Source organism: Callionymus lyra, chromosome 4, assembly GCF_982586985.1.
Source record: "Callionymus lyra chromosome 4, fCalLyr1.hap1.1, whole genome shotgun sequence".
Lineage (NCBI taxonomy): Eukaryota > Metazoa > Chordata > Actinopteri > Syngnathiformes > Callionymidae > Callionymus > Callionymus lyra.
Genome location: NC_141821.1, coordinates 26,124,887 through 26,150,430, shown reverse-complemented (window position 1 = coordinate 26,150,430; position 25,544 = coordinate 26,124,887). Strand labels below are relative to the sequence as shown.

At 37.6% G+C, this 25,544-nt stretch overlaps 1 protein-coding gene across 14 annotated transcripts in view; it reads left to right on the top strand.

The window, feature by feature from the left end:
- Positions 1–25,544, top strand: part of LOC148082299 (receptor-type tyrosine-protein phosphatase delta-like) — a 346,341-nt gene that overhangs the window by 308,208 nt on the left and 12,589 nt on the right. For 3 of the 14 annotated variants that reach the window (XM_087789446.1, XM_087789444.1, XM_087789442.1), the window contains 14 exons: positions 185–772; positions 1,126–1,226; positions 1,307–1,563; positions 3,791–3,884; positions 5,401–5,610; positions 7,521–7,681; positions 9,425–9,439; positions 10,370–10,482; positions 13,099–13,140; positions 13,600–13,697; positions 15,631–15,754; positions 19,254–19,429; positions 22,139–22,258; positions 22,344–22,498. In XM_087789446.1, coding sequence (XP_087645572.1) covers positions 185–772; positions 1,126–1,226; positions 1,307–1,563; positions 3,791–3,884; positions 5,401–5,610; positions 7,521–7,681; positions 9,425–9,439; positions 10,370–10,482; positions 13,099–13,140; positions 13,600–13,697; positions 15,631–15,754; positions 19,254–19,429; positions 22,139–22,258; positions 22,344–22,498 — 2,254 coding nt within the window. The remainder of the gene's footprint in view (positions 1–184; positions 773–1,125; positions 1,227–1,306; positions 1,564–3,790; positions 3,885–5,400; positions 5,611–7,520; positions 7,682–9,424; positions 9,440–10,369; positions 10,483–13,098; positions 13,141–13,599; positions 13,698–15,630; positions 15,755–19,253; positions 19,430–22,138; positions 22,259–22,343; positions 22,499–25,544) is intronic. The other 11 variants (XM_087789456.1, XM_087789453.1, XM_087789451.1 and 8 more) reach the window with 8 other exon arrangements.

Here is a 25,544-nt window from a genome sequence, read left to right as displayed (position 1 = left end):
GCTCAACTGTTTAACATGAATTGAAAGATACATATTTTAATAATAAATATAATAATAAAACAAACACACATGATGCGTTTATGAAGTCTCATGAGGCAGCTGATGCTGTATCATGAGGCCTCATCAACCCATCACTAATTCACACTGTCTACATAATATGCTTCTCTGCTTTCCCCTCCTTTAGTCCCCGAAAAACCTCGGCTTATGGTCAGTCCCACTAACATGGGCACAGCTCTCCTCCAGTGGCATCCCCCAGCAGTGACCCACGGACCACTGCAAGGCTATCGGCTTCGCTTCGGTCGCAAAGACATGGATCCACTTACCGTGATTGAGTTCCCTGAGCGGGAGAACCACTACACCACCAAAGAGATCCACAAGGGAGCGTCTTATACATTTCGCCTCTCTGCTCGCAACAAGGTGGGATTCGGGGACGAGACTGTCAAAGAGATCACCACAAATGAAGCGGCGCCAAGTGGCTACCCTCAAAGCATCACAGCAGAGGGCGCCACTACCACCACCATTCAGGTCAATTGGCATCCGGTCCTCCTGGCCGAGAGAAACGGTCAAATCATAAAATATGCTCTGCAGTATAAAGACATTAACAGTCCACGCAGCCCCTCTGAACTGTTCATCACAGCCCCCGAGTCCACAGTCATCTTGGATGGTCTTAAAGCAGATACCACTTATGATATTAAAATGTGTGCTTTCACCAGCAAGGGTTCCGGCTCATATAGCCCAAGTGTCCAATTCAGGACACAGCCTTTGGATCAAGGTAGGACCAGATCTCTGACCCGTGCCAACTCTTTTCACATCCTTTGCCTGTGCAGCTTTTCAAAACTCAAGGTTTGGTTGTGAGAATCTATAGTTTCCATATTTTATTTTTGACTCTTCTGTTTAATACATGGTTGGTACGTGCATGCGTGTGAATGAGCGTGCGGTGTGTACGCTTGTGTGTCTTATCATCATGCAAATATTAATCCGTTAATGTAAAAGTCTATGCAAGACGATAAGGTTTAGTAAAGTTGCTTTTGAAAGAGACTTCCTCAGGTAAGATGTGCCTGGGCCAGTGGTGCTCCTGTAAGCTTAAGGACATTGTCTTAATAAGTCAATCCCCATTTGTTTTAGCAGTGTTTGCAAAGAACTTTCATGTGAGAGCTGCTATGAAGACTTCGGTACTGTTGACGTGGGAAATCCCGGACACCTACAACCCTGCACAGCCTTTTACAGTGAGTAATAGATGGACTCAAACCCCATTCAGAGTGTAAAGCACTGGGCTTACTCCTTATCCTCTATTAAATATCCTCAGATCCTCTATGACAAAGGGCAGAGCGTGGAGGTGGATGGGAAGCTGACAGAGAAGCTCATCACTGGTCTTCAGCCGGAGACACAGTACTCTTTTCTGCTGACCAACCGTGGGAACAGTGCAGGAGGTTTGCAACACCGTGTGTCCACCATGACGGCACCAGACATCCTTCGCACCAAACCTTACCTGATTGGAAAGACCAATTCTGATGGAATGGCAACTGTAGAGCTACCTTTGGTGCAGACATCTGGGACAGTGTGGTAAGTTGCTTTTAGGATGATGTTAGATTGAAATGGCCCACAACCCTTATAGTATTTAGATTGATTAGATTAGATTGACTGGCTTTATTAATGCCTATGGAGATCTCCTTTAGGAAATTGGGTTTCCAGTTCAGAGCAGACATCATAAAAACAAGAACAAAGTGCAAACAAAAGAACAAAGTTCAAGTGCAAGAGATGAGAAAATGCAAGGATAAAGAATATAGATCAAAATAAAGAACGTAAATCAAAGGGAAATTATGCAAAGAAAAGGAAACAAAGATTAACATAGAATACATACTTTCAGTCCGATTCTGCCCCCAAACTCAGAATTAAACAGTCTAATAGCATGAAGAATGTATGAGTCCCTGAGTCTATTAGTGTTGCATCTGGGGAGGAGCATCCATTCTCCGTCTGCTTCTCTGTTCACTGATGACAGTGTTTATTTTATTAGCTTTATAAGCTATAGTTGTTGAAATGTTGTGTACATTTATACCTACATTTCCACTCATGATCACTGAATTAAAGTGTTTATGAAGCTTTACATAAGCAGAGAGAAAAAAAAACTAAATATGCAGATGCTTTGTAATTAAGTGGTGTAATAGCCAACTACTGTGAATATCCTGCCCCAGAATTCTCAAAGACCCACTACAAAAAACATGTAATTCAGGATAACACTGTAAAATCCACGGACTAGTCATTTCTAAATAGTTATGATGTAGTTCTTGGTCTGTGAATTATCTTGATTCATTTAGATTCACCCATTGGTCATGGCGTAATGTCCTCTTGGCTTCAGTCCTTACACTCTGAAGTTGCCTGGCTTAGTTAAGTACCCTCTTGTGAGCCATTTCAAGACTCTGCTGGCTTTGCAACAAAGCCTAAGGTTGTCAGAAGGCCAAGGAGCACTTGAGTTTGTAGCTAGGCTCGCCATGTCCCATGCCACAGATTAAGCTAATTGGTTCCCACTGTTTGCCTCCGACGTTGCTTCTCTTGCTGAGCCCAGTGAGTGCAGTATCATACTAGATAGCCCAACAACCTCAAGACCATTATCTCCCCTGCCACCCTGAAGAAGGATCACAATCTCTTTGAACCTTTATTTTCCCTGCGTGCACACGAGGACACGAATAAAATCGCCTAGAACTCCATCTGATAATTCTTAAAATGTGAAGGCTTTAAGACTATCCGTACATCTGACATCTAACTAGTCACCCTCATCATCCTTCCTTCGAAAAAACGCGAAACAAGTGGAAACAGAGTCGGTTCAAGTGCATGTTTGCACACAACAGGAACAGCCCAGACACGTCCAGGGACTCTTGCATATTTACACACACATTTGTCCAGATTTGTGTGAAATCAGTTCATACTAGTGATGGATTGGTGAGGCCTCAATGGCCAGCTGACACTTTATGATACAGTTTGAAAGACCACTAGATGGCACCCTTAGTGAAAATAATGCCAGGTTTCATTGAATTAGTAGATCAGAGCCAAAGATTAAAACGTTAAGAATGCCATCTATTGGTATTTTAAAATAAAAACATTGTAAGATGAAACAACTGATGCAGTATCACAGAGCCTTATCAACCCATCTCTAAAAAGTACAAACCATAATCACTTCTGCTACAAGAATAACACTTAAATACATAAATAATAAATAATAAATATAAATAAGTGGAAAAAGAGGCAACACACTATCATGAAGCTAACATCCAAACAAATACATACATTTGAAAATCAAATAACCCAAACTGTCTGAAGAGAGAGGGTTTAGGTGGATTTGTTGTCATACAATTATTGTATTAAATCTCTCCCTTTGCATCCCCATTAAATGGAAGAAAGGAGCTGAAATTCTAAAAAATATGTGTCATGCATCATGTAATATAAAGTTAAAATGTTCATCAAAATTTGACATTTTTCAATGGGGTCTTGTGCCTTAGATCAGTAATTGAAGTTTGATAAAATAGTGTCTTGTTTTATAACCCATTAGATGAATGATTTGCTTTATAATGTATTGCTTGAACAGCTATTTTATTGAAAACTCGCATCAATTGTATAGAGAGCGCCACCTCCTGAGCTCTAAACATAGGACACTTTTACATGAAGGTTCATCAGCCACTCACTATTTCACAACATTAACATCACTCCTCATCGAAAGCACTCTCATAAACAGCTGCCTATTGTTACAAATATCATAATATAATAAAAAAAAATCTTATTTTGTTTGTTTTTCCAGGGGCTATTACATCGTGGTGGTGCCACTGAAGAAACAACGCACTGGAAAGTTCTTCAAACCATGGGACAATCCGGATGAAATGAACCTAGAAGAAGTAAGTTTCAAAGAAAAACTGAAAGTCAGTCGAAGCTTCTACGTTAATCAGTCATCCTCCAGATGTCAGAGGACATATTACATATCACAAATGTATTTGCCTCAAAGCTCAACTAAAAAGTTTGAGCAGCAAAGTGAGCCAGGGGAAAGATGATTGATGCAAATAGCTGCAGAGAGCACTGTTCATATGGAAATGAGAACATGAAGTAGCCCTCAAAACCACTGCAAACTTGCACATCACCCTCTCCTCCTGCTCGCTGGTTGGTGGTAATTACATGAAGAGCAGCCTCAGACCTTCATCTGCCGTCTACTGTCAGGCAAAAGCTACACAAATGCACAAAATACTTAGAAACTTTTTATATGAGGTCAGATCATAGAGGTGTTCAGTCTGTATTCCATTTCCTAACCAAACACACACACAAGCACACTCAAAATAATGCCATTATTTTCTATATAATTAATAGTAGTACCAGGACTATCCGTTTAAATTAAAACAAAGCTTTGAACCTTGAATCTTATTTTGTTGCTTATTTATTGCTTTCGATTTTTTTTTTCACGCTCAAACCTTTAATTGTATCAAAGTAAGATTGTAACAGTCATAACAGTTTATTGTCATGTCTAAACAAGAAGGAGCTGTCTCGCCTGCAGATAATACAAAACTCTGCAGGGATAATTCTGACCGGCTCTAGTAGAAGAACTGACATTTCTCTGATCCTTAAGACTCTGCATTAGCTGCCAGTTTCTTTCAGGATCAACTTTAAAATTCTGGTTCTTAGTTTCAGATCTATTCATGGTCAGGCTTCTCCTAACATCAGTGATCTGATCCAGCCTTACACCCCAGCTCGGGCTCTGAGGTCTGTGGATCAGAATCTACTGATGGTTCCTCGCACACAGTTCCACAACCAGAGGAGAGAAATCCTTCCAGGCTGTTGCTCCTAAGCTTTGGAACGATCATCCTCTCCCTCTGCGTTTGATGGATCTACTGACTCCTTCAAGAAACATCTGTTTTATTTGTGCAGGCTTTTCCCTGATTTTCTAGACCTCCTGTATTTGTCTTATGTTGTTATTATGTTGTTGTTAACCGTGTATTGCTTTTGATTGTTCAAGCGCTTTGTGACCCTGGTCTAGAAAGGCTCTTTACAAATAACTGTTACTTACTTACTTACTTGAGATGGTTCCAGACACCCGCAACAACCCTTGTTTTAGTTAAAAATAGTTTGTGTTTGAAATTCAAGCAAATAACTGGAGGACATTGAGAACCGAACGTGAAAGTATTTTACTATTTTGTCATGATGTTAGCACTGTAAGTAATCAAGGCAGAGTGGAAGTCAGAGTGATTGAAGATGGATAATTATCTAGAGTTCCTGGACCACCACCCCTCCCTAGATTTCCAAAATGAGACACTGGTCTATTTTTACCTGCGAGTCTAAAAATGATTAGTTATTTTTAGAGATTCCCGCATCCTTCAATCAAGCCAACTTTTTATTTGTGTCAATCTTCTCGTTTTCTTGATGCAGCTGCTGAAGGAAATCAATCAAACCCGGCAAAGTTTTCGTGTCAGGAGACAGGCTGAACCAAAACCGTACATCGCTGCCTACTTCAAGGAGCTGCCCAAAAATTTCAATCTCGGTGATGGAAAGATCTACGGGGACTTTGAAAACAAGCAACTGCAGAATGGACAGGAGTACATCTTCTTTGTGCTGGCTGCGCTGGAGATGTCTGAAAATGTACGTCTTTGAGATGTTTTTTTATTTTTTCTCTTGATAAAAAACAAAATCTCTGAAGTTCTTAGATCAATAGTTATGACACTGCGTTGTCTAAGATTGCGTTTTTAGGCATACCATGTTTTCTTTTCTGTCCCTAATTTGAATGATACAATGAATGATATAAGAGTCAGTGCTCGCTTGATCACCGTTGTCTTAAAAAAATCAAGAGTGGTTTAAATATATACTGTACTGTACTTTACTGTAAAGTACCACACATCTGAAATATTGACTTTTGTTTTATACTTTTCAATCGGTTTACATCATAGCTTTTTGATTAAATTGTTAAATGTGTTATTCATAAGCGATTTATTTCCAAGTATTTGGTAAATAGCTCCTTTTACCAATAGAAAATGTGTCATAGTTCAAATAAAATTTTTCTAATTTCAATAGGTGGTTAAATTGATGAGGAATAGGAATGTATACTTAATATAAATATTTGATTTAGTTATTTATACCTTTTTAGTATACCATTCATATTTAAATATAAATTGTCATCCTCAGACATAGTAAAATTTGGCAGCTTAAAAAGCGTAAAAATAAATATTAACTACATTATATTGTTACTGCTTGTGTTATGTCCAAGACATATAAACGACGAAAAAGCACTGTCTGTGTGTGTTTACATGGCCACCAAACAAAACATAAAAACCTTAAAAACATTTCAAGATCTGAATGACAGATGAGTGTTATTTTGATTTACTAAAAAGGAAAACGGGTAAACAAAGTGCTCAGCTCAGAAAATACATAGTATCTATTAGTGATGGGTTGATGAGGCCTCATGATACTGCATTGGATGTTTTAATAGACCAATAGATGGCACTCTTTACTTTATAATCTTTGGCTCTGATCTACTGAGTCAAAGAAACCTGGCATTATTTTCACTGAGGGTGCCATCTAGTGGTCTTCCAAACTGTATCATGATACAGCATCAGCTGCTTCATGAGGCTTCATCAACCCATCACTAGGATATACTGTACTATATCCTGTCAACAACAGGGAGAGGTTAAAGTTAAAGTCTTGAACTTTTAATTTTAATTGCTTTATTTTTTTCAATTTGATCTCACATGCTCATTGTCTTTTAAAAATGAAATGATTTCCATACAAATACAAAATACATTGCTATATCTGTGTTGTCAGGATGTGAGATTTACCTGAATCTGAAAACGTAATCTATTGTCAAAAGAAAATGCAATTTCATCGTGTCCACTGTCTCCAACTTCCTCGGCATCCAGTCGAAGACCTTTGTTGCTTCAGGGAGAGAAACTCTCCACAGACTCAGCTGATTGCTGGAATATCTCGATAACACAGCGCCTCCTTAATTGCGTCCAGTCTACCTTATCTGTGTTGCTCCAGGTGTGTGTGTGTGCGTGTGTGAGTGTGTGCGTGCGATCACGTTCACATATGTGTGTGTGTGTGTTTGTGCAACCGCCGGTAGAATTTGATGAGCTACGGGTCTAAACTCTGCCGAACTCAAACTGGGTTGGAGCTGAGATGATAATGAAGGACAGGAAGACATATCTTCTTCCCTTGAGTGCAATCAAACATTGTCTTTTCAAATAAGAAACGGGTCAATTAAACTTCACAAGCAGAGGAGAGCTAGATGGTTATTAGCAAAAGAAAAACGTCAACAAACATTTCCTTTATGTTTCAATTGAGGTGGCACACGATGATATGCATTTTCATTGATTTTGTTTCCGTGTATTTATTTGGTGATTGCCTAATTTCATTGAAATAGTGACAAATGTGTGACGGCGTCATCAGCTGCAGGATACAGCACTTAGCAGATCAATGTCATCTCCCACCTACACAAGTTTTCATAAGAGTTTTTTTTTTTATGATGAAAATGTGAATTTCCATTGATTTATTTTCAGATCATGTATGCCACCAGCCCATACTCAGACCCGGTGGTTTCTGCGGACTTTGATCCCCAACCCATAATCGATGAAGAGGAGGGTCTTATCTGGGTAGTGGGCCCAGTGCTGGCCGTGGTCTTCATCATTTGCATCGTCATAGCAATCTTGCTCTACAAAAGGTGAATTTCTGTCTTTGTTTTTTTTAATAGAAATAAGGTGAATTATTTGAATTACGACGGTAGATTAATTTACATTGTCAGCCACATGCTGATTTGTTTTCAGCTCACAAACCTCCACAGTAACCCCTTCAATAGCAGCCACTGCTCTTTTCGGTCTGCGGCTTAGATATCTGTGCACATCCAGTCAAAGCGAAAAGCCATCAAATTTGGACGGCTTCCATTCGTCACACGGACTGTTGACTGAAACTTAATCAGACACATCCATCTTCCCCAGGATGCAAACAAACGCGCAAGCACACATACACACACACACTCACACGTGTACAGCTGTAGAAAATACTTTCAATTTTTTTTTCTCACCAAATCAAAAACTGCCTTTTTCCTGGATTGGAAGCCAATAGCGATAGCCAGACCTTGTGCTGTCAGTGCTCATCAGTCAAGTGTAGGAGTGCAGAGACTCAGCTCTGTCACGCATTTATGGGCGAGCAGCTTGAGGGGCCTCGCAGCTGGGGCGAGCACCCTGGACGATCTGAAACCCCTCTTCCCCCCCCCCCCATGCCGTGATACTACTGATGGCACCGGGGAGTCCGAATCAAGCGCTCATTTTTAACCATTCACTTTCTGACAGCGCTGCTCGAAACACTCACGTCATTCTCTGTCTCATCGCCTTCAAAGTGAGCGATCCTCTCTGTCTTCAGGCAGAGTTGGTATAGGACTGAAACAAATATGCTTTCAATTTTTTAAAAAGAAAGAATATGTCTATATATACAAAAAATAGAAATAAATAAACATATATTCAAAAACAGTAACATGCTTTGTTAAATAGAGAAACAGTTTTCTGCGTTAATCAGGACCTTCACTAGTCTTCAAATGTTAAGTTATATATAGATTTAATAAATGTCAACTGTTGCTTGAGAGTAACAAAAGTGTCACATTTCTTTTAGCATTGAGGTGTGTTCTTTCATCTATTTCTTAGCTTAGTGACATTATCTTTAGTTTTAAGTGATTAAAATTCCTATGTTAATGCAAGCTGCTTTACTCAATACCAACATTGTACCAAATGTGTTAGGGAAATGATAAAAAAATGACCAAAAATAAGAACATTCAAATAAATTAACATGTTAAACAAGCTTAAAGGCCAAATCTGAATTATTATTTCTTGGCTCTTGTTTTGTCAGGTTCTCATTTTATTTACCTGGTAACTTCGAAAAGTCTCTCTAAGTTCATATGATAATACTGAAAATTACAAGGTGGGTCACGTTGACACTCACAGACCCTCCAGGCAAAATGACAAAGTTAAGAGCTTTGTCAAAATAACATCTTTCAATGTCAGTCATGACTCCTCAAAATTAAATGAATCATTACACAAAATGTAAATACATTCTGAAGCTCTCAGGAAGCTAATACAAGGAATTTAAATTAAATATAATGTTGCGTTCTATCGAAAGTCTGTCTTATTGTTTATGCATTTGAATTCATTAAAAATGTATTCAAATAGTTAATAGAATGTGTGTGCATGCGTGTGTGTGTGTGTGTGGCCGTCTGTGACTTTTCAATCCCTCCTGTTTGGAGATTAACCAAAATGAAGTTGATGCTCCATTCCTAGCACTTGCGAAATCATTGAGATTCATTCGCTGTTGTTTGTTGAGTTTTGTCAGTGAGTCTTTCACTCTGTCTATTAAGTCGAGAGTTTATCACTTAATCTTTTGTCAATGTCTTTCTTTTCTCTGCTTACGAACAAAGCAGCAAACCAGACAGGTAAGACAAGAGAAAGAACTTTAAAATCACCATTGTTGACAAGGACAAGAATTTAAATTGTGATTAATGTAAATATTGTAAAACCATGATGACAGCTGTATTAAAATGGCAGTTGTTGAACACCATATATATTTGTTGTATATATTTTATTTAAAGATGAAAGATAATTGGTTACAGCATAGAGAAACCATATTTGGATTGAAGAATGAACTAGATTTAACATAGGTCACATAAGCAGTTTAAATCATTGGTGACCATTTGCTTAGAGATTCCTAATGTCACATGACCTACACAGGACTTGAGCATTAACCGTCAGCATTCACTACCATATTCATGTTTGTATCAAGTCTTGTGATACAATATTTTAAGAACACACACTGTGTCAATTTGTTTGTGCTGATGTTTGCATGGATGTTCTGTCTCAGTTTTAAATGTTTAAGTTAGGTTGGATGGTTTGTTGTCCCAAAATACATGGAGATTGGCAGAGACGGGTCTCTTATCCCGTTGAATTATACTAGAGGATGGAAAGCTTGTTTGTTTGAGGACTGATAATGAACACTGAATTACGATTTTCCTGCTAGAGGCTACTTATTGATGACCATTTCTTGGGATTAATTTGCAGTGAACACAGATTAAAGCATTGTTGAATCCCATATGTGTCCTTGTAAAAAAAAAAAATTATCCTAATGTAAAAAAAAGTAGTTCATAAATTGAAATAATTATACCTGTATTGAAAAATCTCGTAGGTCTCTAATTTAATACCTGTGTTAAAAATAATCATAGTCTTTTCTGTTAACTTGTGTCGTTCAGTCCAGTATTTTCTTCCAATCATTCAATTACACAACCGAATCCGTATAATTGCTGGGTTATGTTTGTGAAGTGAGTTTGGTGCACAATGAAATGTAATGAATAATTATCCTCCTCGTGCAGAAAAAGGGCTGAAACCGAAGCTCGGAAAGGCAGTCTACCCAACAGCAAGGAGATGTTGCTGCACAACCCAACTGATCCCGTTGAGCTTCGTCGTCTCAACTTTCAGACGCCAGGTAAGTCTAGAATTACACTGAGATTTAATGTTATTACATGATTTGAAAAAAAAAAACATGACAGATGTTTCAGTGCAATTATTGAAAAACTGAAGAATAATGAAAAAGATAGAAGATGGTAGTTTATAGACAGAAATAATAGTTTAACATAACAGTGGAATACATGAGTGTCCCTGCACTGAAGGGAAGCCTTTGGAATGGGGTTGTCAGGACAAATTGATGGACCTAATATATCAAATATCTAAAATACATTTGCCCTTACTATTTTTTTTGGGAGGAAACCCATTCTTATAATAAACCTTACAGTCTTGACTTGAATGTTGTCATTAGCATGGGTTGAGCAACTCGCCCAAAAAGAACAACTACACTCAGCTCTCACCCAACAGCTGTGAGAGGAATCATAAATGTTGTGGCGCTGGAGATTGGGCACCAGCAAGTTGAGGAGTCTGCAGTCTGATCCCTGAATCTCTAGACCGGTTCTTTGGACATAGAATGCTACCGCTTTAGAGCTTGAGTCGTTGTCAGAGGCTGAGATGTACCAACTGCATGTAGCGTATACTCACCTCAGCACGCAGTCCAGACTCTTGGATAGATCTACTCAAGAAGGTATCAACTGTCATTTTCTCAAGAGTTGACCTTGGCAAGAGGAATCAGGCTGGTGTGGTATAGATTACAGCACCGTGATGTAACCTGAACACTGGTGCTAACCTCAGCAGATAAAAGAGTAGGGTCCCTCCGCCTTAATGTTGAGGGTCAGGTCTTGTTACCTGCTGTTTCTTGCGCCTACACCTCAAATAGAAGTACAAACTCTTTGTGGATTCACTAGATGTGGTTCTGATAAATGATAATAATGGGTTGATGAGGCCTCATGATACTGCATCGGTTGTTTTATTATACAGTGTCTTTATTTTAAAAGGCCACTAGATGGTGCTCCCTACTTTATAATCTTTGGATGCGGGACATTTTCACTGAGGGTGCAATGTAGTGGACTTTAAAGCTGTATCATGATCAACCCATCACTCTTGGTAACGCCAATATTTTTGCTTGAAAAGCAATCTCTGGTTAAAAAGATCTTTAATTCTCACCTACAAAAGAGCTTTACAAGTATAGAGAGGGGCCTGAATAGGCTGTATTCACGGCCTCCATTGGAACATCAAGGCTATCATCCGACTAAGAAATGGAAGATTACATGACGCTTTTGGCCTGTGGGACAGCTGATAGTTACCAAGGGCAAAAATACAGATGTTGGAAGAGTTTGATAAGAACATGAAAATAGACTTTCAGTTGGTCTTGGAAGGACACTGGACCAGAGACATCACCTCAATCCCAGTAACAAGTCCTAGTAAGTAAGTTAGTAAGTAAGTAAGTAAGAGTTATTTGTAAAGCACCTTTCTAAACCAGGGTCACAAACAATTTAAACAATCAAAATCAATAAACAGTTAAAAATGCATACACATTTTAAAAATCTAAAAGACACTGTCCCGGAAAATCAGGGAAAAGCCTGCACAAATAAAAAAGTCTTAAGATGTTTCTTGAAGGAGTCTGTAGATCCATCAAACACAGAGCGAGAGGAAGATCGTTCCAAAGCTTAGGAGCAACAGCCTGGAAGGATTTCACTCCTCTGGTCCGGAAGCGTGTTCAGGAACCATCAGTAGATTCTGATCCACAGACCATAGAGCCCGAGCTGGGGTGTTACTTACTTACTTGCTTTACTGTAAGTTCTCTACTGAAGTGGAGTATTGCGATGACTTGGCAATTAAATATGATGTTTATTTAATTTGGCATAACAGCTTAATTCATACATCTGAATTGTTCCACTTTTGACCAATCCCAATAGGCAGGAACATCTATTTCAAACGGCCAAATTAGGTAAGCTGACAAACGTAGCAGACTATCAGTGATTTCTATTGTCCTGGTGGAACAAGATATATATATAACAAGACGTTAAAACGGATGCTTTCCACATCTGCACCTACGTGCTTGGTTGAGTAGCGGTCGAGAGGCACGGTGAAACATGTGGCCACTCGTCCCCTGCAGACCCAGCAGGAGTCACAGTCTATTTATGATATGAAGCGACTGCGCCTTCCTGACTTCACCAAGTTCATGCTCTTCTTGCAGCAGATGGAACCGATGTTGAATGTTAAAATATCAAAGCTACATTTTTCGGGTCAGCTAATGATAAATGAAAGGAAACAATGCCTTTAGGCCCATATTAGGCATTGTTATGAATATTCATGAATGCTCCTGAACGATTTCTGAATAATTACCGGATATTTTATCATTTTCTTTTTGTTGCGATAGTCACAAACAAAACAAAGTTTATTGCCTCCAACCATCACAAATCGCACCTACGAGACTACGAGTAAAGAAACCACTAATGCCACTTTTATGGACAAGTCAGAATAAACTAGCAAATACACGTATATAACACCAAAGTTCCAATTTATATTCCCTATTTACGTAATATAAAGGCCTCCTTTTTTAGGTCTAGATATTTTGGGACAACCCAATAAACAAACTATTAATTTCCAAACCTGGGTCCGTCTTCTGGTTTGCTACTGCCAACGTTCACCGTCACCACATCGCTTTTGCATTTAACCCACATTTCCTCCACAGGGACAAGTAGGACCAGTCACACCAGTAACCTCCATGTGTCAAGTTAGTCTGTCTTAATTATGCTTTTACCATGACTTTTTCCCTTTTTTTCCGCCTTTTCCTGTAGTGATTCCCACCTATCACATGAGAGGATATTCATATTTGGTGATGACACTGGTGTCATCATTCAATGTAGACACAGTACCTGGCATAAAGTCCATTTTCTCCTGGTTTTTAAGATAAAAATGAAGCTGTGTCCGTCAGTGTCATGCTTTCTGTCATTGCTTACTGTCTACTGCGGCATTGAGTGTCGATAACATCCTCTTAGACGGGGTCATCCAAGTGGGGCGGTTCAGCTCTTTCATTTGTTTAAGTTTCCACATTCTGTCTCTGAGCATGGCCACTGTTTTGATTCAGCAAACTAACCCAAAAACCTCTTCCATGCCCCGGGAAACAATTGTTGCTTCTCCGTGTATTTACAACCCAAACACTCACTTACCTTATCTTCTATCTTGTCACCAGGTATGGCAAATCATCCCCCACTTCCCATCATGGACCTGGCGGATCATCTGGAGCGTCTGAAAGCAAACGACAACCTTAAATTTTCCCAGGAGTATGAGGTTGGTGTTATCTTTGAGACGACAAGATATATATATTTAAGAGTTTCAGGGGGTGTTTCGATGGAGAATGTGTGGAAAGCAGTGTTTGCTCGTAAATATTTGAAGAAAGAATGGGAGAGGTAAATATCTGTAACATAATATTAGTTTTAATATATTTCAGATTTATTTATTTTTTTGGAAAGAATGTTTGTGACTCGATCGTGTTTTCTTCTATGTAATAAAAGGCCTTGGATAATGTGAACAATATACTTACACTAAAGTTGGTATGCTAGGCGTGATGTGTTTTTCATTGTAAAAAAACCCATTTACAACTGAAAATGGTAGAAATACATCATGCTTTCCTATTTGTTCGCCTGCCCAGTGCTTATGTTGTTGTATAAGGCACTTTCCGGCTGCTAAATTATTAACAATGACCCTCCGAGTGCTGGTCACACTTATTGGAACAATAAAATTCCGAGCAATAAGGAGGACATCAATTAATGAAACATGAACATTCTGGGAGGACTATGTGGCCACATTTTTAATCTATGGAGAAGTTACTTTATATAAACATGTCCAAATGTTAATGTAGAATTCTGCGCAAGAAGATGATCCACAAAACGTATTCCTACTAAAAGCAGTGAGCTGCACATTGTCTATTTAATTTCCTGCAAGACTTCATAACGGAATAAATCATTTTTTTAGAAGCGTTGATGCAGCTGTTATGAAGTGTCGTAATTACAATATGTGACATGCCATCCAGTCGAGAGACAACCATGGGCAAAAAAAAAATAAATAGTTTTCCTAAAAATGTTCAGCAGCTTTGCAGCTAATTTGGGAGCAGATTTAACATGGTGGGCGAAAAAAAAAAACTCAGCTGAGGTTTTAATGATGTTTTCCTGGGGGCTGTAATCCTATCATCTTACAACCGTGCTGCAACGGTAAGTATGTCAGTGACATGTCAGTGGGCCTTTCTGGGTGTTGGGCCAAATATGTGGGTGCTAAACCGAACAAGGAGGTTGACACCCACATGTTAGAGCACACTTCGTCTTTAACATATTTGGATAAAGGGAAAAAAAAAGACAAAAGTTGTTAGTTTAATGGTTTTGTTGCTAACAGACTGCGTGACTTGTTATTAATTCTTAAGCATTGGGTGATAAATTATACCAAAAAGGTATAATATTTATTTTATGTAAATCATGTTCTATGGTATCTGTGTGTATGTGTGTGTGTTACAATATTACATTGATTTTACTAAGATATAGAACAGCAGCAATAGATAAACCAAACAAGGCTAATTTAGTCTACAGTCTATATAGTTAAAGCTATTTATCTTTCACATTTACAATGTCTAGAAAACATTAAATTGATTAAATATTAATTGTTTGTTACTGATTTATAACTTAATTTTTTTTATAGAAAGTAAGGTCTCATCATTATATAAACTGAGACGATTTAAGTGTTGTTGTTTTGTGGTTGCTTTTCTTCCTGGTCCAATCAGATATTACAAGTGCAACTTCCGTCAAAATAAATCTCGAGCTGTAAGCCCTCAGCAAAATATCAACATGTCATGCTAAGCTTATTGGGGATCAGCCAGATTACAGACCGATGTGTGAAGAAATGTCTGGTTCCTGCTCATCTGCCTAGGCTGAAGGTGACTGTTTGTATCGACCAGTTTTCCCACTGCAGTCTGTAGATTTTCCAAAATGTTTAGCTTATTATTTTAAGTATGATCAGTGACAAACGTTTTATTTTTCAAGCCGCACCACAGCTGGGTGTATCAATAGCTTAGAGCTTAAGTAAATGCTTTTTGTCCAAGCAGGATTACTTCAAAAGATGGTTTGTTTGATATTCTATAAATTAGTGGTTTTGGTACTGAGGCATTTTTAATGCTTTAAAGATCCGCCTGTCTATGGAAGTCTGAAATAAATAATAATATTTCACTGTTTTTCAGTCCATAGATCCAGGTCAGCAGTTCACCTGGGAACACTCAAACCTGGAGGTCAACAAACCGAAGAACAGATATGCCAATGTTATCGCGTACGACCATTCCAGAGTCCTTCTTTCGGCAATAGATGGTAGGTCACTTGTTTGTTCTGCACTAGTACTTCATTTGCAGTAGTCCCCAGACTTAATATCTGAGAGCTCTCACAAATCACTGTTGGTGTTAACAGATTAAAACATAAGTCTTAGAAAAGTATGTAGTTAAATTTCGTCAAAATATCAATATTTTAAATTGAATTGAAATTATATTGAATTGACTGTTATAATAAAAACATGGATGTATATTTCTAGATTTTATTTATATATATTTAATTATAACTGCAAATATTATGAAACTCTTATCTGTTCTTATCACTAATACATGAATTAAAGGTATACAATCGAAGTTTGTGCCTCAGCGTTAGTGTTCTGAAACACCAATTCCATTGTCTCATTTACGTCCTTTAAGTTAATTATTTCAGTCCAAGCAACATGCTTATCTACGAGCGCCTTATCACCATCACAGTCACCACCATCAATCCTGGACCTGAACCGGGCATGTTGTCTTACAGAGCAGAGGCTGAGTCTGTGTACATGAACTATATACATTTTGACAAAACATGTTTTTCTTTTTTAAATACCGCATGTTTTTTAGTGGATGTGTTTATGGAGTGTGATAGGACAGTGTTTCTCTCCAGTAAAGAGGCAAGTCCCCTCACATGAAGCCTAATTGGTGTCGTGGCCGATTCATCCTGATTAAATGTTCTAATGATGCTGAGTAGAAATGTGACAGGTTTTGTGAAACTAGAGGACATTTTCAAGCGCTAGTTAACTGAATTGAACCCAATAAAGTGATGAAGAAACCAGCAAACGCGTGGCCACATGCATACAGCTGCTAATGAGCTATTTACAATGAACACATCCCAAGGGCAAAAGGCTGGAATGAAGGGCTAACTGGATAATGTCGCAAAAATAAGGCAGATATAGATGGTGAACCAATTTCGCATTCTTCCAGAGATAATACGAAGCTTAGCTGAGCAATGGGAGAAAATTAGAAAAGTGTGTAAACAAATGGATGAAGCTTCTGCTGCAGAGAACCGACCTGAGTCATTTGGCAGACTCACCGCCCACAGGTCTTTAACTTTGATTGACTTGTTGGAGGAAAGTTTTAACAGTCTATCAATATTAACAGTTACTGAGACAGTTATTTCAGGCAGTCAACTACTGGAACATCGATGTTTTTTTTTGTTATTTTATATGAAAAATATCTTTCACACGAAAAACTTCTCTTGGTTAAAAAGGGATCTGCTTTTTCCTGGTGATTAATTAAACAGGAAAAATGTTCATTTTAATTATTCATTAAGCCCGGAACGATCGTTTGAATAGCCAAGCCAATATTTGGCCAGATTAAAGATTCTGTGTTATCAAACGCAAACCCATTTTTCATAAAACCGTAGTGGGTTTTGTTAAAAATGTTTCTTTTACTTGTAAAAAGATAATTTAATCAGTAACATCATACAAGTACAGTAACCTTGAAGCAGAGTAAGTTTGTTTTATAATTAAATGTATACTGATTATGGAAGTAAAGGATAAAATAAAACGACTAGATAAATAAATCAACTTCACATGTAAAGGCTCTGAGACGACTGAACAATTTCAGTGGGATTTAATGAGATGCCTTTAATATTTGCATTCTGCAACGTCATGCATTGGCAAATGAACCAAATGGCTGAAATATTCCGATTGCTATTGCTAATTATATGTAAAAAGAAAAAAATGAAACTAGTAATAGTCTTTCTAAACATCAATTGAGGAAAACAAATTCCATCACAGTGTTTCAATGTTTTCTTGCGAGCACATTGAGAGAGAAATAGCAGGATTTGTACAAATCCTGAGTGACAGAATGCATGTAGGCAAAAATCCATTTACCAATGTGCATTATACAAATTGCCTCATACTCATTAGTTTCTTTCCCTTTTTCTTTTCAATTTCAAAATGCAGTGGACTTAATTATATTTATCCCTTGTCCATCACAGAAATGTTCTGCCGCCAGCAGTTTGGACAACATCAACAACAAAGACACTGGGGGAACATCTGAAAGAAATGTGTGTGTGGGGGTATTTAATGTGAAGACATAGCTTTTTCTTTTTTGTAGTTGAATAAGTTACAAGGGAGAAAAACAGTCTGGGGGAGAAGAGGCTGTTGGAATGAGGGAATTCTGTAAGACGTGGCATCCATACAGATGAGACTTATCTTGGTCTACCATGTGTGCGCCGAGCCCCTAAACTGCCAGTCCTGAAGCATTGACTTGCTGTCAGCTCTGTCTCTTTTCTTGGATTGAAAAAAAGCTGCTGTGCCTCTCATTATTAGAAGCTAAAGCAAAGAGGAAAAGGAAGAGAAAATTGTTTTGCCAGTTTTTTTTTTATTATTTGTTTTTCTCCATGGGTGGTTATAGACTTTCACAAATCAAGCTTTATCAGCTTGTCAGTTGAAGAAATGCAAAAAGGGTTTAAATATGTTGTTGATTTAAAAAAAAAAATGGTAATCCTTCTGTGGCATAACAGATTTGAAATGAGACGAAACGCTCCTTTTTTTTTTTTTTAACCTAAAACCCTAGGAGCTTTTCCCTGGTAGACTTGTATAGAATTGAGTCGACAACAGTGAATTTGTCACATGGTGATTTTTGCATTTTAAGAGTGAAAAGCTGTGCCCTGATCTGTGAGCAAACAAAATAAAGCGCTAATCATACAGTGTGTGATAACAAGCTAATGGTAGCTTCTTACTGCGACAGGGTAGTGTTGCATTACTGGGATGGAGCTTAACTAACAGGAAGTACGTCACCAACATTCATGGAAATAATATATGACATTATAAAACATCAACTCCAGGTATAGTCTGGACTATTGTTGGCCGCTTTAGAGTTCTGCTGTTCTGGCAACAGACCTCCGGGTGCAGACAAAGACATATGGGTGAAATCAGAAGTGCACTGCTTTACAGTACACTGTAAGACATTACACTTACTTGCACAATGCTCAAATTTCGACAGGTAGTACTGCCTCAAATGAAACACTGCTACTACACAATTACCGGAGATGACTCAACAACTTCTTCTTCTACTACTTTTTAACGCTGATTGCAACCAGCCGTTGGAACCCTATCGCCCACACATTTTCGTACGCTGCTCATCGGGACGCACTTGTGCACTCAAAATATTAAGCAGAATTGCGCGATTTGGGAAACACCCAATGTCAAAGGAATGGCAGAGAGTCCAAAAACGGAGGGTTTTGGAATGTGTGGGTGGCATCGCTCGCAGAAAGCAGATGTCTAAAGCGTCGAATTAGTCGAACAAGTGCTGAAAGTTGTTGGTATATTGTGTAGGTAAATGAGGTTCATCAGGTGAGCATGTCATTGGTTGAGGTGGGGCAGGTGGAAAAAAATACTGACAGATTGCAGGTAATTTTTGGGGCAAACTTATCTTATATAGAAGAAAATTTCTCATGTTCACAGAACATATAAAAATGTTGTCTTGATGTTTTTTTTACTCATTTTAACATTTTTATCATTCGTTCCCATTTTCTGTCCTGTGCTCCTAAGGTGTCCCTGGAAGCGACTACATAAACGCCAACTACATCGATGGATACAGGAAACAGAATGCCTACATTGCCACGCAGGGCGCTCTGCCGGAGACCTTTGGTGAATTTTGGAGAATGATCTGGGAGCAGAGGAGTGCAATAGTTGTCATGATGACGAAACTAGAGGAACGATCCCGGGTAAGTTATTGCGGACTAACAATGTTTGTCTCTCTGTGGTACAAGAAATACAATTTCACTATTAAGGTTTAAGACCAGAAGAAGATCCAAATCAACCCTTAAATTGCCTTCAATGGGTTGTTCGTTCCATTCAAAGATTTTGTTTAAAACATCATTTACAGCTTCGTGTCAACTTTTGACAACTAATGACTATTAAGTAGTGATCGACTGATTAAGCTTCTTAGAGCAGTGTGTAAGTTATTTGGAGCTTAGTAGATGCGTCCTCAGTTCAATAGAGAATCATTTTAAAGCTTTTCAAGAAGGAACTGCCACCTTGTTGGTTCTGAAAATAATGACCACGCTTCATGAAGCTTTTAGAGCCCTATTGTCACTATTGAAGGTGAACATTTGGTGAAGTGATTCGCAAACTTGACTAGATCTAAAGTGGTTTATTGAGAAAGTAACAATGACCCTTCTGGTCCATTCTGCTGCTTTTAACAAACCGTATGAATAGTTTTTGAACTACAATACGTTTGTCATAAGCACAGATCATTTGGTATCACTTTCTTTGAAGGTCTTGTGGATAATATCAAAATAATGTTTAAGGCTTTATAGAAGAAAGTATGATATTTTCTCACCATGTAAATTAACGTGTAAAAGGGTTAATAAAGTCATGGACTCCTATATGAAAAAGTGATGATTGTGTTAAAGAATAAACTTGAGTTCTACACAATTATAATTTTTAGTAGAATAATGCTACAGTACAGGATGGTCTAGAGAGCTTTAATTAAAGTCTCAACACTGTATAATATTATTATAAATTAACCTTTTTTCAGTTGATGTAAACACAGTTTCTAGTTAATTATTATACGTTGTAATTACCACTTCACTAAACGCTCTAAACAGCCATTATTTATGATACCTTAAAAAGCTTGTTATAATTTGCCATACATGAATGTAAACATCATAATATTGTACACAAGATCTTCAGAAAAAGTGTAGTGATTTGGTAAATGTCTGTGTGGTTATTTAAGTCATGAAACAAAGGTTATTATAGTATCATCGTCATCTAGTCCTTCAGTTAACGCTTTCGAACACATCGTCGTTATTACATCATGAAATTGTAAAATATTATGAATAGTTTAAAAGTCAGAATAAAATATTATATTTTTTGTAAGTACATAAAACAGTGAGTCACTTCACTTAAAGACTTATATCGCACACTTTATAATCGTATTAAGTTTACATACATTCCTAAAACCAGCATAACTTGTTAAAAAAATCCATATTCATAAATAATTGTGTTTCATTACTTTATGATTTTATGAACATGAATAACTATTTATAAGCTACTTATTGATATATGTATGAACAGAAAATAGGTCATGTATTAACCATTATAAAGTAATAAATCACACATTGTTCTTTGTGAAAATATTATTTCTTTAATAACATGATTATCAGGACATCAAGCTTAACTACACAGTAATAACTGATCATTAACAGGAAATAAATAATTAATGGAAACTGAGAGAAGTAATTCACTAATAATATTACTCTTTTTAAGTAAAGACACAACTATAAAAGTATTAATAGAATCCTAGATATTTGAAAAATAACAATTTGTAAAACAGTTTTAACATCAACAATGTTTAACACGTTACAGTCTTTTTCTATTGGGGAATTCTAATAATACTAAAATATTTACAGCATCCTAATTACAGTAAATATCCTTATAGTTATTATTAACTAGTTAGGATACTTTTAATATTAGTATAGCTGTTGTTTTTTCCTTTAAAAGAGAAGGTATTATTGATAGCCAATTTATTATCTTATGGTACTTACACATAATAATGAGTAAATAGTTTTTAGTAAAGTTAATTTTTAATGTTCTCTTTATTTCCTGTTAATAATCAGTAATTAAGGTCAAGTCCTTAACATCATGCTATTAAGGGTGGAATATAGTCTCACTCAACAAGGTGTGAGTTAGTACTTTGTAATGGTTTATAAGTGGCTAACTTGCAGTTAATACACATGTGAATAAGTAGCTTATAAAAGTTAATGTGTGTCCCCCATTCTAAAGTATAACACTTAAAACTTCTCGATCATGAATGTTACGCCTCTAATTATTAGCATAGACAATCGTCTTAACTTAAGGTACCCCATTAATATGAATTATCACTATAGACATATCATTATGGCGACAATTGTTTCTAGACTAAAACATTTGTATCTGTATCATTATCAAATATCTGACTCCCACATTGTTAATGGCCCTTTATGACAAGCAAGCTGGATTTCATCATTATTCTGAACATCAATCTGACATCTGCCTCTGCTGTAGTTTGATTTGTTTGAAGCGGCTTTCGACAAATCACAAACATTTAGCTGTCTCAAACAGAATGGCATTCTAGTTTGAATTAAAACATCATCAACAAATGGACACTTTATAATAATAGAGCAGATGGAAGCTCATCCCAGACGAAAAATAAAAAGCACACACAAGAACACAACACACACCTGGACTTCTTGTGTTAATATTACTCCTAAAATTGAAAACAAGGTAGTCTTTTAGTCTAAATTCAGAAGCATTTTCAGTTTTCATTAAGAGCCCGATTAAAATCTTACCCTGTTTTTTTGTTGTACTGCACAAAAGGATTAGTGGTATCAATGTAGCTTAAGGGTATCGCAGTTTCTTTACATGTAACATGTTTCTCGTGTGCCCTGCAGGTGAAATGTGATCAGTACTGGCCGACAAGAGGCACGGAGACATACGGACTCATCCAAGTGACGTTGCTGGACACGGTAGAACTGGCAACATACTGCGTCCGAACATTTGCACTTTTTAAAGTAAGACGATCATGAGCGTCCCATCAGAGAATCACTTGCCGTTATGTTTTTATTGAACTTCCTAACTGGATCTTCGCTTCTATAGAACGGCTCCAGTGAGAAAAGAGAAGTGAGGCAATTCCAGTTCACAGCCTGGCCCGACCATGGGGTACCAGAGCATCCCACACCATTCCTCGCATTTCTGCGACGAGTAAAAGCATGCAATCCTCCGGATGCCGGGCCCATGGCGGTACACTGCAGGTAAGAGGCACGGTTACATGGTTTCACTCTGTGCCGACAAACAAAATATCCTGAAGCATGAAATTGATTTCTCCTCTCTCCATTTGCTGTAATGAATATATGAATACATATGACTAGCAGCTACATTTCCAGGGATATTTAGAGTTCATATTGGATTCTTTTATTGAGAAACCACCCTGAAATGTGGCCGCAGGCAGGCAGACTTGACAGGAAGTATACTGTGGATTAAACATATCAGTTCAAAGAGGACACTTTGAGTCTGAAGGTGGTTCCAACGTCTCAACACAAAGAGCCAGTGTCATTGCCCCCAGCCAACGTCTTCTTGTACATGTGTGTGTGTGTGCTGTTGCACAACAGCAGTACACAAGGGTCTCCTGGCATTATTTATAGACCAGATTTCTTTCAAACAATTTAACCATGACATTCATCCCTGGTTGAGACAACACCAGGGATTAAACACACACTGTATCAAGAGCGCATATGCAGATCAAACCAGCACATATGTTCAAATCAACACATTGAGATACCATTTAAATTCATTTGAAACAAAACTATTTAATTCTGTTCTTTGAATTATAATAACTAAATGTTATTTATGATTTTATCTACTTACTGTACATGAAGGTTTAAAAAATAATGAATCATATCTCACTTCTATCTCTCAACAACTACCATCCATGCAAAGGTTTTGTCAATTGTTCATTTTTCAACGTTGCACCTGTGCTAACATTGTATGCATTTTTTTCTTCACTTTTATAAAAAAAATTAAAATGCAACAGATTTTTTTTTTTAAATGACGCCTCAAATATTTATGATCTGAAAAAGGGTTTTTTACATAACTTGGTACTTAGTTCTGACAATTACACAATTTAACAGCTTTTTGGGATTTTTTATTTTCAATAAATTTGAGTTGACATATAACTATGATAGTTATGAGTTGATGAGGTCTCATGATACTGCATCGGTTGTTTTAATAATACAATGTCTTCATGTTAAAAGGTCACTAGCTGGCGCTCTCTACTTTATAATCTTTGCCTCTGATCTACTAATTCAATGAAACCTGACATAATTTTCACTGAGGGTGACATCTAGTGGTCTTTAAACTGTATCATGATACAGCATCAGCTGCCTCATGAGGCCTCATCAACCCATGACTAATATATGATAAACCTTTCGATTATTCATAAAAGAAAAATCAATACGCTGAAAACCTTCAAGAAAAGAATAGCTGAAGCCAGCAGTGTGATGCTGTTTGAACGTTAGTTGCCGCAAGTTTGCTTCTTTTTTTTCAACCACTGTATTACAGAATCCTTAAACTCAGGATTTAATCAAAACGCAGTCGAAAGTTGTGGAATGTGATTAATGTTGACTCATCCACTACTCTTTTCTACGTTGTGTGGCATATGATTTAAAAAAAAAAAGTGGAGGACACATTTTATTGACTCAGCTCTGTAAAGCATTATCCTGTTCAGTTTTGCATGTATTCATCGGAGCGGATGGCTGAAGGATGACAAGCTCGCTGACAGCAAGACATTTGGTGACAATACCAATGTAATTGGATTCACTGCTGCTTTCGCTTTATCTACTCTGGGCTCTTTGCAGTCTTTTACTCGTTCTTACTCATCCCACATTCCCCCAACTTCTTGAAAGCATATTAGTCTAACGCTTAATGTGTGGTGACAGGCAAAGCAGCTGGTCTTGACTGGCTGAAAAAGGTGGTGTCAAGTCATTACTGCATTCGACTGTTCTTGAACTGTAGACCGGGCCGCTTCTTTCCCATCAAACACTCAAGGACGATAAACACCAGTGTTTTTGTTTTTTTGGAGGAAAACACATTCTGCAAATCTGTCTTTCACGTTCAGAGCTTGATGATAACTTGTGGCGTTCCTTTGCCACACCTCCCTACAGCATTCCTCATCTCCCCCTGTTCGAGATAGGAAGCTGCACGCTGCCACTGACTGGCTTGCAAGTCATCAATCTCCTACATACAGGGCTGCGCTATGATTTTTTTTTTTTTTCCATGAGATTGAAAACGGCTGGGGACTTGAACCACCTAACATTTCCTGGTGTTTCCTGACCCAGAGGTGGTGCTGTTTACGTGAATATTGCTGCCACGCTAAAGCTGGGAGGATTGTTTTAAGCAAAGCAACACATTTTTTTCCAGGGGGCTCTTTAATGTTTTATATAAATATACACATGGTCTGCTTAGTATTATTTCTATTTTTTTTTAGCCCAGATTTCTTATTAGAAAGAACTGTCAATGCCGTCAAGGTGGCTTTGCAACTGCTCAGACACATTTGTTATGACGTCTGATAACGTTATAGAAACGACGGAAAATGGGTTGATGAGGCTTCAGGATACAGCGTCAACTGTATGATGGTACAGCATCAGTTGTATCATGATACAGCAACAGTTTCTATCATGATACAGCATCAACTGTATGATTATACAGCATCAGTTTCCATCATGATACAGCATCAACTGTATGATGATACAGCATCAGTTGTATCATGATACAGCATCAATTTCCATCATGATATAGCATCAACTGTATGATGGTACATCATCAGTTGTATCATGATACAGCATCAGTTTCCATCATGATACAGCATCAACTGTATGATGATACAGCATCAGTTGTATCATGATAAAGCATCAATTTCCATCATGATATAGCATCAACTGTATGATGGTACAGCATCAGTTGTATCATGATACAGCATCAGTTTCCATCATGATACAGCATCAACTGTATGATGATACAGCATCAGTTTCCATCATGATACAGCATCAGTTGTATCATGATACAGCATCAGTTGTATCATGATACAGCATCAACTGTATGATGATAAAGCATCTGTTGTATCATGATACAGCATCAGTTGTATCATGATACAGCATCAACTGTACGAGGATACAGCATCTGTTGTATCATGATACAGTATCAGTTGTATCACGATAAAGCATCAACTGTATGATGATACAGCATCAGTTGTATCATGATACAGCATCAGTTGTATCACGATACAGCATCAGTTGTATCATG